General features: G+C 42.7%; 1 protein-coding gene across 7 annotated transcripts in view; it reads right to left on the reverse strand.

The window, feature by feature from the left end:
• The window catches only part of ANKRD29 (ankyrin repeat domain 29), a 53838-nt gene that overhangs the window by 3428 nt on the left and 35794 nt on the right, over window positions 1–14616 (reverse strand). For all 7 annotated transcript variants that reach the window (XM_060173588.1, XM_060173590.1, XM_060173589.1 and 4 more), the window contains 3 exons: window positions 7888–7986; window positions 6593–6688; window positions 2155–2253 (listed from right to left, as the gene is read on the reverse strand). In XM_060173588.1, coding sequence (XP_060029571.1) covers window positions 2155–2253; window positions 6593–6688; window positions 7888–7986 — 294 coding nt within the window. The remainder of the gene's footprint in view (window positions 1–2154; window positions 2254–6592; window positions 6689–7887; window positions 7987–14616) is intronic.

The following is a 14616-nucleotide window of genomic DNA, read 5'->3' on the forward strand; positions in this document are numbered from 1 at the left end:
TGTTGGAGAGGCTGTGGGGACAGAGGAACCCTTCTGCACTGCTGGTGGGAATGTAAATTGGTCCAACCTCTGTGGAGAGTAATCTGGAGAACGCTCACAAGGCTAGACATGGACCTTCCATATGACCCAGTAATTCCTCTCCTGGGGATATACCCTAAGGACTCCATAACACCCAACTAAAAAGATATGTGTACACCTATGTTCATAGCAGCACAATTCATAATAGCTAAAACCTGGAAGCAAACCAGGTGCCCAACAACAGATGAGTGGCTGAGAAAGCTGTGGTATATATACACAATGGAATACTATGCAGCTACGAAGAACAATGAACCCACTTTCTCCAACCCATCTTGGATGGAGCTAGAAGAAATTATGTTAAGTGAGCTAAAGACGATAAAGAAAGATAAAGACGATAAAGGAAGATAAAGACGAGTATGAGATGATCCCACTCATCAACAAAAGTTGAGAAAGAAGAACAGAGAGGGAAACTCAAAGCAGGATTTGACTGAGTTTGGAGTAGGGCACCAAAGTAAAAATCCTGGTTGAGGATGAGGGTGGATGTTTGGCTTCATGAGGTGGGGGTTGGATGGAGTGGGATGGGACACAGTCTTCTGGTGGTGGGAATGGTGTTTATGTACACCCCTATTAATTTGTAGTCATATAAATCACTATTTAATTAATATGAGAGGGGAAAATTGATTGAATGCATCAAAATTTTTAATGCACAGACCATAGGCTGAGTCTTTGATATGTTGACACTCTTAAAAGCTTAGACCAGGGAGAACAGAAGCAAGTGGTGGCACAGCTATATACAAATAATGTCAAAGGACATAAATTATGGTGATGTTGTGTATGATGCAGCAAATCCTAACAAAGAGATTTTTCAAAGTTAATCCAATTGCCAAATATGATTATAGCAATAACTATCTATTGCCTTCTTAAACCCTAAGACAGCAGGAACCTCCCACTTCCTCTGTAAAGCCTATATTTTCCCAGTCCTGGAACCTCTAAAGTGGAGCTCACTTTCCTGCATGTTTCTCTCAATTCATACCAAATGATATTGCATCTGCTGATCCCAACCTAATCAATGCAATGAATACCACCTCAGTATGCTTCTCTTCAGACTGCTAACTCTCTTTTCAGCCACCAGGTTCCAGATGCTACCATGATGCCAAACAGACTTCCCTGTACAGACAACCCCACCAATGTGTCCTGGAGCTCCGATTCCCCAGAACCCCACCCCACTAGGGAAAGAGAGAGGCAGGCTGGGAGTATGGATTGACCTGTCAATACCCATGTTCAGTGGGGAAGCAATTACAGAAGCCAGGCCTTCCACCTTCTGCACCCCATAATGACCCTGGTTCCATACTCCCAGAAGGATAAAGAATAGGAAAGCTATCAGGGGATGGGATGGGATATGGAGTTCTGGTGGTGGGAGTTGTGTGGAGTTGTAAACCTCTTATCCTATGGTTTTGCCAGTGTTTCCTTTTTATAATTAAATAAATAATAAAAAAAGAATATTGAATTACGGAAGGGAGGTCATGAACTACAGGGACTTTGACGCTCATTTTTGTTTCTTCCCTCATGTGTGATTTTACCCCTCTGGTACTAGTTTATTATCGGAGAGATAGAGACAGAGGCAGAGGGTGGGAGAGACTAAGTAGTAAAGCTCCTCCCCCCCAGAGTGTAGTACTCCTTTGTGAAGTGCCAGGACTTGAACCTGGGTCACATACATTGCAAAGCAGTGTCCTAACAGATGAACTATCCTGCCAGCATGTCTGACATTTCTACGAGACTTGCTGACAGAACAGGCTCTGAATAGAATAGAATAGCTCTATTCCCCACAAGTTTCAGCCCTCCCTCCTATCCCGACTATATGGCCTACCCCTGAAAGCCGCACCACTATGAGCTGAAAAAATAACGATGATACAGAAATTATTTGTAACTTCCTGGCTGACTGCATTGTTAGCTCGTTGCCTAAACATGGTCTTGTACCCCTCATGGTGCAGAACTGTGATGACAATGACTGGAGCCACAGAGGTATATATAGACTGTGCCTTATCTGTTATCGATAAGGCTTTGTGCCTTATCAGTGCCAATAGACTCTGCCTTATCTGTTTGCCCAGGAAAGTTAAAAATAGGCCAGGCTCCTACCTTGTTTCTCAGGGCTGGGTCCGCGCCTGCTTCCAGGAGCAGAGCGACTGTCCTAATGTTCCCACTGAGCACTGCCACATGGAGCGCAGAGGTTCCGTTCTAAGATAAGAGGATAGTACATGTCACAAGGGAACTCAGCTGGCAGCACGCAGCTTGTCTTTATTTTTACTTCTTTATGGGGGACTAATGGTTTACAGTTGACAGCAAATACACTAGTTTGTACATACATAGCATCTCCTAGTTTTCCACATAACAATACAACCCCCCTCCCCAGATCCTCACCATGCTGTTCCAGGACCTAACCCCCCCACCCCCACCGCAGCCTCACAATCTTTCACTTTGGTGCGTCAGCTTGGCTTTCAGCATGAACCAGCCCAAGTAGGAGATTGTACTCCCAGTTCCTTATTTTTCCTTCTACCACGTAGCACGTGGCCCCCAGACACACAGGAAGTGGTATAAATATTGCCAACATTCTTTTTGCTCATTCTTTTTGTCTGGAGGATTTGTTCCCATACAGGGATCTACCTAGAGGTACAGGAAGGAAGGGGGGTGGGGTGGGTTGGGCTGGGGAGAGCAGCATGAGGAAACTGCTCCCTCCCTTCCCAATCCTTGACCTAGTGCCTTTTTGATCAGTAAAGAGCTCAAATACTATGAAATTTACTTAAAGTATTTATTGAATTAAATATGTGGTGACACATGACACCTAGACAGACTCTGGTATGGGAGAGGGGAGAAGGAAAGACTAAAACAAACAGAATCTAAACATGGTGGGCTGCCATGTAACATCTATTTTGGAAGCTACATCTGACTGTGAAGATCCTGCACTACCAATACAGTGCTCCTGGTGGCCATTTTAATTATTATTTCATTTTATAGGGACAGAGAGAAATTGAGAGGGGAGGGCAAGATATAGAGGGAAAAAGATAGACACCTGCAGGCCTGCTTCACTACTTGTGAGGTGACCTCCCTGCGGGTGGGGAGCTGGGGCTTGAACTGGGATCCTTGCATGGGTCTTTGAGTTTTGTATTATGTGCGCTTAGTCCAGTGCACTAACCCCTGGCCCCCTAACCCCTTAAATTAACTTACATTTGAAAAGTTCTGATTATATGTAAGAGAGTAAGACATTCCCAGAGAAAAAATTTGGCAAAATAGCATTCTTCCATGTTTTCTTTTATTTATTTATTTTATTATCTTTATTTATTGGATAGAGACAGCCAGAAATTGAGATGAAGGGGGAGACAGAGAGGCAGAGAGACACATGTAACAGTGCTTCACTACTCGTGAAGCTTTCCCCCTGTAGGTGGGGATTGGGGACTTGAACCTGGGACCTTGTGCTCTGTACATGTGTGCTCAACCAGGTGCGCCACCACCTGCCCCACATGCTTTCTTTTATAATCTGTAACATTTAACTAATCGTATCAATTTAGCAATTCTGCCTATTTACAACATCGCTAAATAGAAAATAGAATACAAACCAAAAAAGGGGCAGTTTGAAACCAGACAAACTACCACAAAGCTCACTAATGAAGCTCATTTTTTTTATTAAGTACAGTTCATTTTTTTTTTTCCTCCAGGGTTACTGCTGGGCTCGGTGCCTGCACCATGAATCCGCTCCTGGAGGCCATTTTTCCCCCTTTTTGTTGCCAGTGTTGTTGTAGCCTCGTTGTGGTTATTATTATTGCCATTGTTGATGTTGTTCATTGTTGGATAGGACAGAGAGAAATGGAGCGAGGAGGGGAAGACAGAGAAGGGGAGAGAAAGACACCTGCAGACCTGCTTCGCCGCCTGTGAAGCGACTCCCCTATAGGTGGGGAGCCGGGGGCTCGAACCAGGATCCTTATCCCAGTCCCTGCGCTTTGCGCCACATGCGCTTAACCCACTGTGCCACCACCCGACCCCCAGTAGAGTTCATTTTTATAGCGTATTTTTTTTCTCTTTGCCACTAGGCCTTCACTGGGGCTTCATATCTGCACTGTGGCTTCACATCCACCAATGTGGCAGTCTTCCTCATCCATCCCCTGATAGAGAGTGAAAGGCAGAGAGAGAGAGGGAGAGGGAGAGGGAGAGAGAGAGGGAGAGGAAGAGGGAGAGGGAGAGGGGAGGGGGAAGGCGGGGAGGGAGAGGAGATAGGAGGAGGGACATCACAGCACTGCTTCACAGATAGCTCATGAAGCTTTCCCTTTATACGGAATTCCCATATGATGACTAGGGGCTTGAACCTGGGTCCCTGAGCCTGTTAAATGTGTGCTTTACTAGATGAAGCCAGTCTACATAGTATAGGTTTTTGTTGTTTGCTTCTTACCAGGGCACTGCTCAGTCCTGGCTTATGGTGTTACTGGTGACTGAAATTGGGGCTTTGGAGCCTCAGGCATGAAAGTCTTTCTTTACTATTGTGCTATCTTGCCAGCCCTTTATAGTCTACATATTCTTATTTTAAAAACAATTGCAACAGTATAGCTCTCTGGTTTCCAAACTCACTGAAGATTAGAAGTAGTTCACGGAGGCAAAGAAAAGGGCCTGACACACTTACAACAGCGCTACTTCAACTGACAGCAAAAAATGGGAGTCTAAAAATTGTGAAGGACAGATATAAGGCATCCATCTATTCTTGGCCTTTTGATTAAGATCAAGTGCAGACAGAAAGCACCCCAAAAGCCTCTGGGTCACCCAGGAACAAATAAACTAAAAATGCCCAGGGCAAAAAAGCGCTCAGCAGCTGTGTCCTATTCAAGGCAGGTTTAGCTTAGTGTCGCCCAGAAAATGGAGGAGCTGTTTGTTTACCAGAGGTCAGCAGATGACCATCTGCAGACCAAGTCTAGTTCTCCTTTGTCTTGGCAAATCAAGATTGTAATACATTAAAATAATAATGTTTTGTGATATGTGAAGATCTAAAATTCCAGGAAAAGAGTATCCATAAAATAAAGTTTTACTGAAGTCTATCCATACCTTTTGATTTGTATTTTTAAAAAATATATTTTTTATTTATTAATGAGAGGGGTAGGAGGAGAGAGAGAAAGAACCAGACATCACTCTGGTACATGTGCTGCCGGGGATTGAACTCGCGATCTCTTAGCTTGAGAGTCCAACACTTTATCTACTGCGCCACCTCCCGGACCACTTGGTTTGTATTTTTCATGGCTATGTTGTACCTGAGATGGCACAGTTTAGCAGATGCAACAGACTGCAAGACCCACAGAGTCTAGAATATTTATTTCTTGACCCTTCATTGAAAAAGATGTGCAAACCTTGGTATATACTTAAGTTTAGACACATTTTAATCCACAATCACTAAAACTTAAAAATGTGTTTGAGGCTCAGTTTTCTCGAAGACCCAGCTCTTCAAAATGATACTTAATTCTTAGGTGTCTAGATACTTAATTCTTACTCCCCATTGCCACCCCCTCAACTGCTCAACTCTAGTTAATGGTAGTGATGGGGATTGAACCTGGGACCTTTTGTGCCTTAGGCATGAAAATCTCTATGCAGAGCCATTTTGCTATCTCTCCAGCCTAACACCTGATTTCACCTGGGGTAACAGTGTGGTTCTTTGCATCAAATAACTGAAAACAGAAATATGAGTGGCCATTCCTCATGTGTTGTGGATATGATATGTAATTTCATAAATTGTCCAAAAATGCAACAATATGATCAACTTTCTATTTTAGAAATTTTATTAATATTGCATGATTCATTTTTTCTGGAAAACTAGGTACTAAAAAGGGTAGTTTACTCTTTAAAAAAAAAAATATATATATATATATATATTATGATATATAGCCACCAGGGTTATTGCTAGGGCTTAGTCCTGCAGGACAAATCTAATGTTCCTATCAGCCATTTTTCTTCTTCTTTCCCCCATTTTATTTATTTTTTCTTTTGATAGGACAGAGAGGAATTGAGAGGGGATGGGTAAGTGGAGAGAGAGAGATAGAGAAAAGAGACACCTGCAGTACTGCTTCATTGCTTGTGAAGCTTCTCCCCTGCAGGTGGGGGACCAGGATAATGTGATAATGTGTGTGCTCTACAGGACTCACTGCCTGTCCAGCCCCTCCGTCTCCCCACCTCTACCAGTGCCCACAGATCTCTAATACTCAGAAGGTATAGATACGATCTCTCAAGAATGCAACTAACTACAGGAATTATACCCAGATTCAACTGCAGGGCCCAAATGTGGATTTTTCTTTTCTTTTTTAATTTTTACTAGAGCACTGCTCAGCTCTGGCTTGTGTGTGTGTGTGTGTGTGGGGGGGGGGTGGATGGGGTTGAACTTGGGACTTTGGAGCCTTAGGCATAACAGTCTCTGCATAAACATTCTGCTATCTACCTCATTCCCCTGTCCTGGATTTTTCTTTTCTTTTCTTTTCTTTTCTTTTCTTTTCTTTTCTTTTCTTTTCTTTTCTTTCTTTTTTATTTTTTTAAACCTTTTTCTTTATCTTACCTTCAAAATACCAAGGGTAGGTGAGAATTTCAGCAGTTCCTCTATGACATCATTATATCCTTTGTTGGCTGCTTTTAGTAATGCTGTTGTGCCATCCTTAACAGAGAGAAGTAAGGAAAAGGGAGTTATTATTAACATATGTGTGTGAGCTGACAGACACTGAAATGCTTGGCGAGGGTTAGGAATATGCTTCTCAGAAACAGGCAAAATGTGTCAACTGAAGCACACACCTACAGTCTCTCTTATTTCCCAAGCACTTTAGAGAGTACTGAGCAGTTAATTCTGCCTGAAAAAGTACCAGGCAACATATATGACTGACTATCATCTTAGAACCCTGCCATCTGGGGATTCATATTCCTTCAGTCATTAGAACACTGCAAAAGGAACAATCAGGCTCTCAAGAGCATATCTTTAGGACACAGATGGGGCAAGGAGGCACTCTCTGATTTTCAGGACTCAACACACACTTATGTTGTCATTACTGGAACTTCAATGCTCTCGGCTGACTTTTTGAGACAGAGATGAAGAGACAGTGAGCCTTTATTGTACCGAAGCTTTCCCCAGTGCCTTAAAACTCCCATGTGGTGCCAGGGGTTGGAGTCTGAGTCAAACGTGCAACAAAGCAGACTTTATTTGCATACACAGCTTTAAAATTTTTAATCCTTTCTGCCTTTTCTTCTCCTTACTTTTCCCCTTTTTTGGTCTTGGACACGGACCGGGAAAGTGGGTCACATAAACAAAGACACCATTAAGGAGAGGTGAGATTTTGTAAATAATAACAATTATAGTAACAATAATAATAGTAGCAAAGTGTGATCAGGCAGCACCGCCTCCCCAAGCCACCCAGGGGCATAGAGCCTGCTCTGGGGCTACTGAGGCAGGATGAGGGGACACTAATAGAATGTGGATGTGTGGGGTCAGCGTTCCAAACAGCTGGGTGAGATGGAAGCCAGCCTCACTGCAACCAGCTGCTGTGCAGCAGTCAGCCCTGCTGGCAGATGCTAGGTACAAGTCCCTAGGGACACTGAATCCATACTCTACCTCCCATCCTCCAGGTTCATCCAGAAGTCAGCTCAGGTTGGGGATGATCTCCAAGGGATTAAACTTTTTTTTTTCTTCCTTAGAGAGAAGGAGCTGTACTTGCTAAGTTTCGCCCTATCCAGACACTTACTTTGTTTTTCTATTAAAGAGCAGGTGGAGGCTGGGGGAAAATCCAGGTGAGCTCCAGACAAAATAAAGACATGCTTTCTCTGTGCGTCTGAGCTGAGTGAGTCTGGAGCTCCATGCGTACTCACGTTCCGTGTAGCGTCGCGCTCGGCTCCACGCAGCAGCATCACCCTCACCACCTCACTGTGGCCCATCTGAGACGCGATCCACAGTGGCGCTGTGCCATCCTGTGCAAAAGGGCATGTTTGGGTCCCATCAGGTAAAGCAACAACTCAGAACAGGAAATGAACTCCCTCCCCAAAGACAAATGGTAAGCTCTCCTCAGACAGAGAAAAGGGGAAGGTGACCTATTTACATAAATTGGTATTTGGTAATGTCTGTCCTTCTTGGGTAAACTGCTAATCAAGTCTTGGCTGATCCAACAGACATTTGATGGCATGATTTTGTACCACAGACAGGACAGAGGGAACACTCTGGTGAATCTAGTATTGGAGGCAGTTGAATCGTTTGCTATAAGAGACAGGAACAGACCCAGGGAGAAGCGAAACTGCATTTTCCCAAGACATGGCCCTGATATACCCCTAGTCCACACCCACAGGACATCTGGTCACCCAAGAGTCCTAGCTTCCTCATGGGGAACTGGAGGTGCTGGCTTGAGTGACCTGGAGTAAGCCTGGGCTGGAGAAGAGGTCATGAAAGGTTAAGAATTCAGTGAATAGAGATCATAGCAGGGCCAGCTGCATATGCAGAGGGCCAGTGCAGGATGCTCAGGGTTAAGGACAAGGCAAGGGTGTCCTGCTCTCAAGGTACTGCTAGGAGAAAGGCTGACCTCTGGGGATTCAGTTCACCATGGAGAGGACAGAAGGAAGGAAAAGGATCCAGAACTGACCAAACATAACCTCTGATATAATCAAGGTAATATGTTCCAAAGGTGTCGTTAGAATCAGATAAGGCTGGATTACGCATCTTTGGGAACAGGGTCTGAAGAGCATGATGAGTCAGTTTCAGGGTATGAAGCTTCATTTTTTGTTGACACATATAATTTCAATTCCACTCTGCCAGCCACTGGAGGCACAGGATTCCTGCCCATTGCTGCCCCAACAAAGGCGCAGAGGAAAATGATACGTAAGCAGAGTGGTGGCTGATGGTACATCAAGAGAAAGCCCAGAAGAGGCTGGAAACATCCAGAGCAAGAGAATAGCTTTGGCATCTCTGTGTTGTGGAGACTTGGGGAAGAAATACTGGAGCAGTACAGAGAAAGGCCGAGAATATAGCACCTACTGCACACTTTCATAAGGTCCTCTAGGAAATGCTCTTGAAGCTGAATGTTATTATTACTATTTCTAAAATATTTTATTCCCTTCTGTTGCCCTTGTTGTTTTATTGTTGTAGTTATTATTGATGTCTTTGTTGTTGTATAGGACAGAGAGAAATGGAGAAAGGAGGGGAAGACAGAGAGGGGAGAGAGAAAGACACCTGCAGACCTGCTTCACCACTTGTGAAGAGACCCGCCTGTAGGTGGGGAGCCTGGGATCCTTATGCCAATCCTTGCACTTTGTGCCACCTGCGCTTAACCCCCTGCCAGACTCCTGGAAAAGGATTTTTTTTTTTTTTTAGTGGATGGAAGAGCATTTACAGTGACTTGGACAGGCACGGTTGACTCAGACCCAGGAGAGAATCCAGTTGGCTCCACATGGAATTTTCTGGAGCTCAGGTGACAGTCCCCCACCACACACCTTTAGTTTCATTTGTTCTTTGTTATTATGTCCACCAGAGGGCAGGCAAGGAAAGGCAGCTAGAGCAAACACCACAGCAGCTGCCTGTTCATGTGCTTTTCAGGAGCTTGGTGTTCTGGTTAAGTTAGCTTGACACTTGTATGTGGGAAAGTGCTGAGAGGTGTGATATGGGGACAATTGGTACTATCAATTCATAATAGCAATACTAACAGATTTCACCACCTTAACTGCAATGGTCATGGAAGGTGGGAAAAGGAGTCACTGTGTCTCAGTGTCCATTTGTGAAAGAGGAAACAAACAGGCAGTGAGCCTAAGGACTGGCTGAATGATGCCTTGAAATGGCCAGTGGCACACCTGGCTAAATGCTCACATTACTGTGCATAAGGACCCAGGTCCAAGCCCTTGGTCCCCACCTGCAGGGTAAATCTTCACAAGTAGTGAAGCAGGACTGCAGGTGACTCTCTGTCTCTCTTCTCCTCTATCTCCCCCTTCCCTTTCAATTTCTGATTATCTCTATCCAATAAATAAATAAAGATAATAAAAAATTAAAAAAAGAAAGAAAATGGTCAGTGATGCATTAGTAACTGTACTGTAAACCATTACCCCCTTGCCCAAATAACATGGTAAAAGGGAAAAAAGAACAGCTTATTTATTTTACCAGAGCACTGCTCAGCTCTGGCTTATGGTGGTGTGGGGAATTGAATCCGGGACTTTAGAGTCTCAGGCATGAGAGTCTGTTTGCATAACCACTATGCTCTCTACCCTCCACCCCAGAATAGCTTACATAGAATAATATGCACCTGCTTTCAGCATATAGTTTGAGTTTTGACAACCATTTACAACTGTGTAACCATCAGCACCACAATAAAGATAAATAATCTTTCCATCAAGTAGAAAAGTTTCTCTTGGCTTTTACAGAACCTTCGCTCTCTTCCAAACCCAGCCAACCCCTGATATGCTGTCTCTCGAAAAGTTAGATGTATCTTTTCTATAATTTCAGCATATGAAACCAGAGTATTTGGGGGCTAATTTCGTTTACTTAATTTAATATTTCTGAGATTCACCCATATTATTGTGTGCATCAGTAGTTCTGTTGTTCCTATTGCTAAATTGTATTCCATTATGTTCCTACACACATTTTTTGTTTGTTTTAGCAGTTCACATTTGTTTTGGATTTCCAAACCATTACGAATAAAGCTATAGTGGACTATGTGAGTATTTAAAAACAAAGAAAATGGTCAATGAATCTATTATTTATCACAAAAGCAGTTAAGTTCCTTAATTTGTACTTTGGTTTACAAAGCACTTAGATTTGCTTCTTCTGTTGGATTTTCTCTATGAGATAGCAATTGATTGAGCAGGTAGAACAACTGAATACTTTCTTCTAATTTATGTATTTATTATTGGATAAAGATATTGAGAGGGGGTAGAAAAAGGGAAAGAGACAGAAAGACACCTGCAGCACTGCTTCACCATGCATGAAGCTTTCCCCTTGCAGGCTGGGACCAGGGAGGAGATTGAATCCAGGTCCTTGCACACTATAATGTGTGCTTAGCCAGATGCAGCATGCCTGGGCCTACTAAGTACTTTCTTACTGGTAACTACTTCTTAAAATCTGATTTTAGAAGCTGAGGAGTTGAATGTGAGAGCACTAATGTCAGATCAGATCTTTATTAGTCGATGATCTAGTTTGTGAACAAGAACAGTTCTATCTCTCCTTCTAGACATGCCAGTTACTTTATTTCCTTGATTATAATGGTCAGATCATTATAAAGACGACTTCAAAAAGAAAATAATGGGAATCTTGTCAGGTTCTCTCTGTTTTGTTGAATTTTGTAGTAAAATAGAGTAGGAAAACCATTTTTATTATTTTTATTTTATTATTATTATTTAACAAGAGCATTGCTCGGTTCTGGCTTATGGTGGTGTGGGGGAATTGAACCTGGGACTTTGGAGCCTCAGACATGAGAGTCTCTTTGCATAACCATTATGCTATCTACTCCCACCCGGAAAACCATTTCTAAATAGTTCTGTATTTTTTAAAATATTTATTTATTCCCTTTTGTTGCCCTTGTTGTTTTATTGTTGTAGTTTTTATTGTTGTTGTCGTTGTTGGATAGGACAGAGAGAAATGGAGAGAGGAGGGGAAGACAGAGAAGAGGAGAGAAAGATAGACACCTGCAGACCTGCTTCACCGCCTGTGAAGCGAATCCCCTGCAGATGGGGAGCCGGGGTTGGAACCGGGATCCTTATGCCGGTCCTTGTGCTTTGCGCCACCTGCGCTTAACCCGCTGCGCTACAGCCGGACTCCCCTAAATAGTTCTGTATTTTTAAACACTTCTTGACAAAACATACTTTTTTTTTTGTTTCCAAATCCGTTCTTTTAATATAAAAACAGAGAAAGGTAGAAATAGAAAAATAGGCCACAGTGCCAAAGCCCTCTTTTAATGTAGTGGGGGCTGGGCTCAAACCTGGGTTGCATACATGGCAAAGCAGTACATTATCCAAGTGAGGTATTTCACTGGTCCCAAAAATGTATAGTTATAAGATACACTACATTAAGCAATTCACTGTCACTGTGAAATGGAAGTTACAACCTCTACCGCACGTTTGACTAACAGGGTGAGAGTCATGGTAGGGGGAAGGATAATAATTATCATTTTCTGGGAGTCAGGCGGTAGCGCAGCGGGTTAAGTGCACGTGGCACAAAGCGCAAGGACCAGCTTAAGGATCCCAGTTTGAGCCCCCCACTCCCCACCTGCAGGGCAGTGAAGCAGGTCTTCAGGTGTCTGTCTTTCTCTCCCCTCTCTGCCTTCTCCTCCTCTCTCTATTTCTTTCTGTCCTATCCAACAACAACAACATCGATAATAACTACAACAATGGAACAACAAGGGTAACAAAAGGGAATAAATAAATAAAAATAAAAAATAATTATCATTTTCTGTGCACATATTAATAAAGGTGGATTTTAGTTTATCTTACACATCTGGTAGTAAGTGAAGACTGGTTGGTGAAAACTGAGATTCTGGATCAATGCAAGAAACAAAACAACTCTTGAATGAGGCTGTTTTGATCTGTCAGGCTCACTAATAGAGGGATATTTATTTCTATTCTGGGTTTCAAGTTCACAGATTCAACCAACCTCTCATGTTGGTTGACTAAACCTTTTAACTAGTTGGTGAAGTAATAATAAGCTCTCCATATCTCAAGGAATTTAACAGTGGCTGGTCACTGCCTGGCAGGGTTGGGACAGAAAGGGTGTATAATTAATTTATGGATGGCTAGTTTGCTGACTTTTGTAGAATTTTCCAACACTTGTTATTCCTTCACTTTAGCTGAGATAATTTTTTCAAGTATTCTATAGTATATTTCTTATAGCTAGATCACAAAGTGAGATGGACTATATGACATGCTTTGTACTAGACACAAGATGTTTTATGGTTTCATTCAGGCTCCTAAAGATTATTTAGAAGAAATATTTAAAACTATTTCTTACTGGTGCTCTGCCCAACCCTTAAGATGCCTTTTGAAGTCAACACAACTTTTCTGAGTGTCTTTCATGTGCAGGGGCAATGCAAGCAGTTGTTTCCATTTTCTGTCTGTTCCCATCCCTAAGCGATCAGGATACCTCACCAACCTTGTGTCTTTATCTCCTCCCCTTGCCCACCACTACGTTTGCCCCTCTGGGAGAACCATTCCTATCTGGGCCCCAGAAACTCTGCATACAAGGCCATACCAAGGCTTCTGTCAGGAGGGCACTTTTAAAATATTTATTTATTTATTCCCTTTTGTTGCCCTTGTGGTTTTATTGTTGTAGTTATTATTGATGTCGTTGTTGTTGGATAGGACAGAGAGAAATGGAGACAGGAGGGGAAGACAGGGGGAGAGAAAGACAGACACCTGCAGACCTGCTTCACCGCCTGTGAAGCGACTCCCCTGCAGGTGTGGAGCGGAGGCTCCAACCGGGATCCTTCCGCTCCTTGCGCTTTGCGCCACATGTGCTTAAGCCGCTGCGCTACTGCCAGACTCCCAAGGAGGGCACTTTATGAGATAGTTTTTCAACAGTCTTCAAATAAATACTGAGTAAGATAATAAAAGGAGTTAGAGATGAGTCCTCGCTGTGGGCAGAGTCAGGTCTTTGCCGCTCTATAAAATAACTAGTTTAATGAAGTGGTGAAGTGAGTTGGGACATGCATGTGTCAAAGCACTTTGTTGATAGACAAACAGACTAAATAGTTATCTTAACTAGTGATCAGAAAAATCTGACTCATCACTTCTGTTTGGTGAGGACACAGAACAAATGGAAATGAGTTTCTAGACTGACTTGATTTTAAGGAACTATAGAAACGATCCTTGAAAGCATATCTTCTAACTGTGGATTTAAATTATCTCTGAGTCTCTGAAAGATTTCAAATTCTAGACTTCTTCCGCTAGAACAATTATTTTTTTCTTTAGTTTCAAATCAAAAACTTGTCTTTTGCAATATCTATGACTTGAGAGTAAGATTTTTTTTTTTTTACAAAGGTACTAAGAGGTTTTCAGTGACTGTTTCCTCAGTCATAAAATTTCTTATCCTAAAGGTCAGATTCTAAATGGCAGCTGAATAATTTCAATACTACTTTGTTGACATCCTATCATAGGACACCATAAAATGTCATAGATCCAGAAAACTGGGAGGTGGCTCAGCAGGTAGAGCAAATGCTTCTACATGTGAATCCCTAGCTTTGATCCCAGATCCCCTGGGAGAGCACCACTGTCAGCATCAAAAGCTTCATGGATGATGGAGAAGTGTTTCCATCACTCACTCTCTGTTTCTAATACAATGTGGAATAAAAACTGGACTGGGGAGGTGACTCAGCAATGTCCTACATAAAAAGATGTAAACGATCTCAAGGATGACAATACAAAATATATTGATAAATTAACCCAGACAGAGATCATTGCCCATATTTTATAAATTTAAGACTCTTCTGTGGTCCGGGAGGTGGTGCAGCGATAAAGCTTTGGACTTTTAAGCATGAGGTCCTGAGTTCGATCCCTGGCAGTACACGTGCCAGAGTGATGTCTGGTTCTTTCTCTCTCCTCCTATCTTTCTTATTAATAAATAAATAAAATCTTTGA

This window comes from Erinaceus europaeus, chromosome 15 (assembly GCF_950295315.1).
Source record: "Erinaceus europaeus chromosome 15, mEriEur2.1, whole genome shotgun sequence".
Taxonomy (NCBI): Eukaryota; Metazoa; Chordata; class Mammalia; order Eulipotyphla; family Erinaceidae; genus Erinaceus; species Erinaceus europaeus.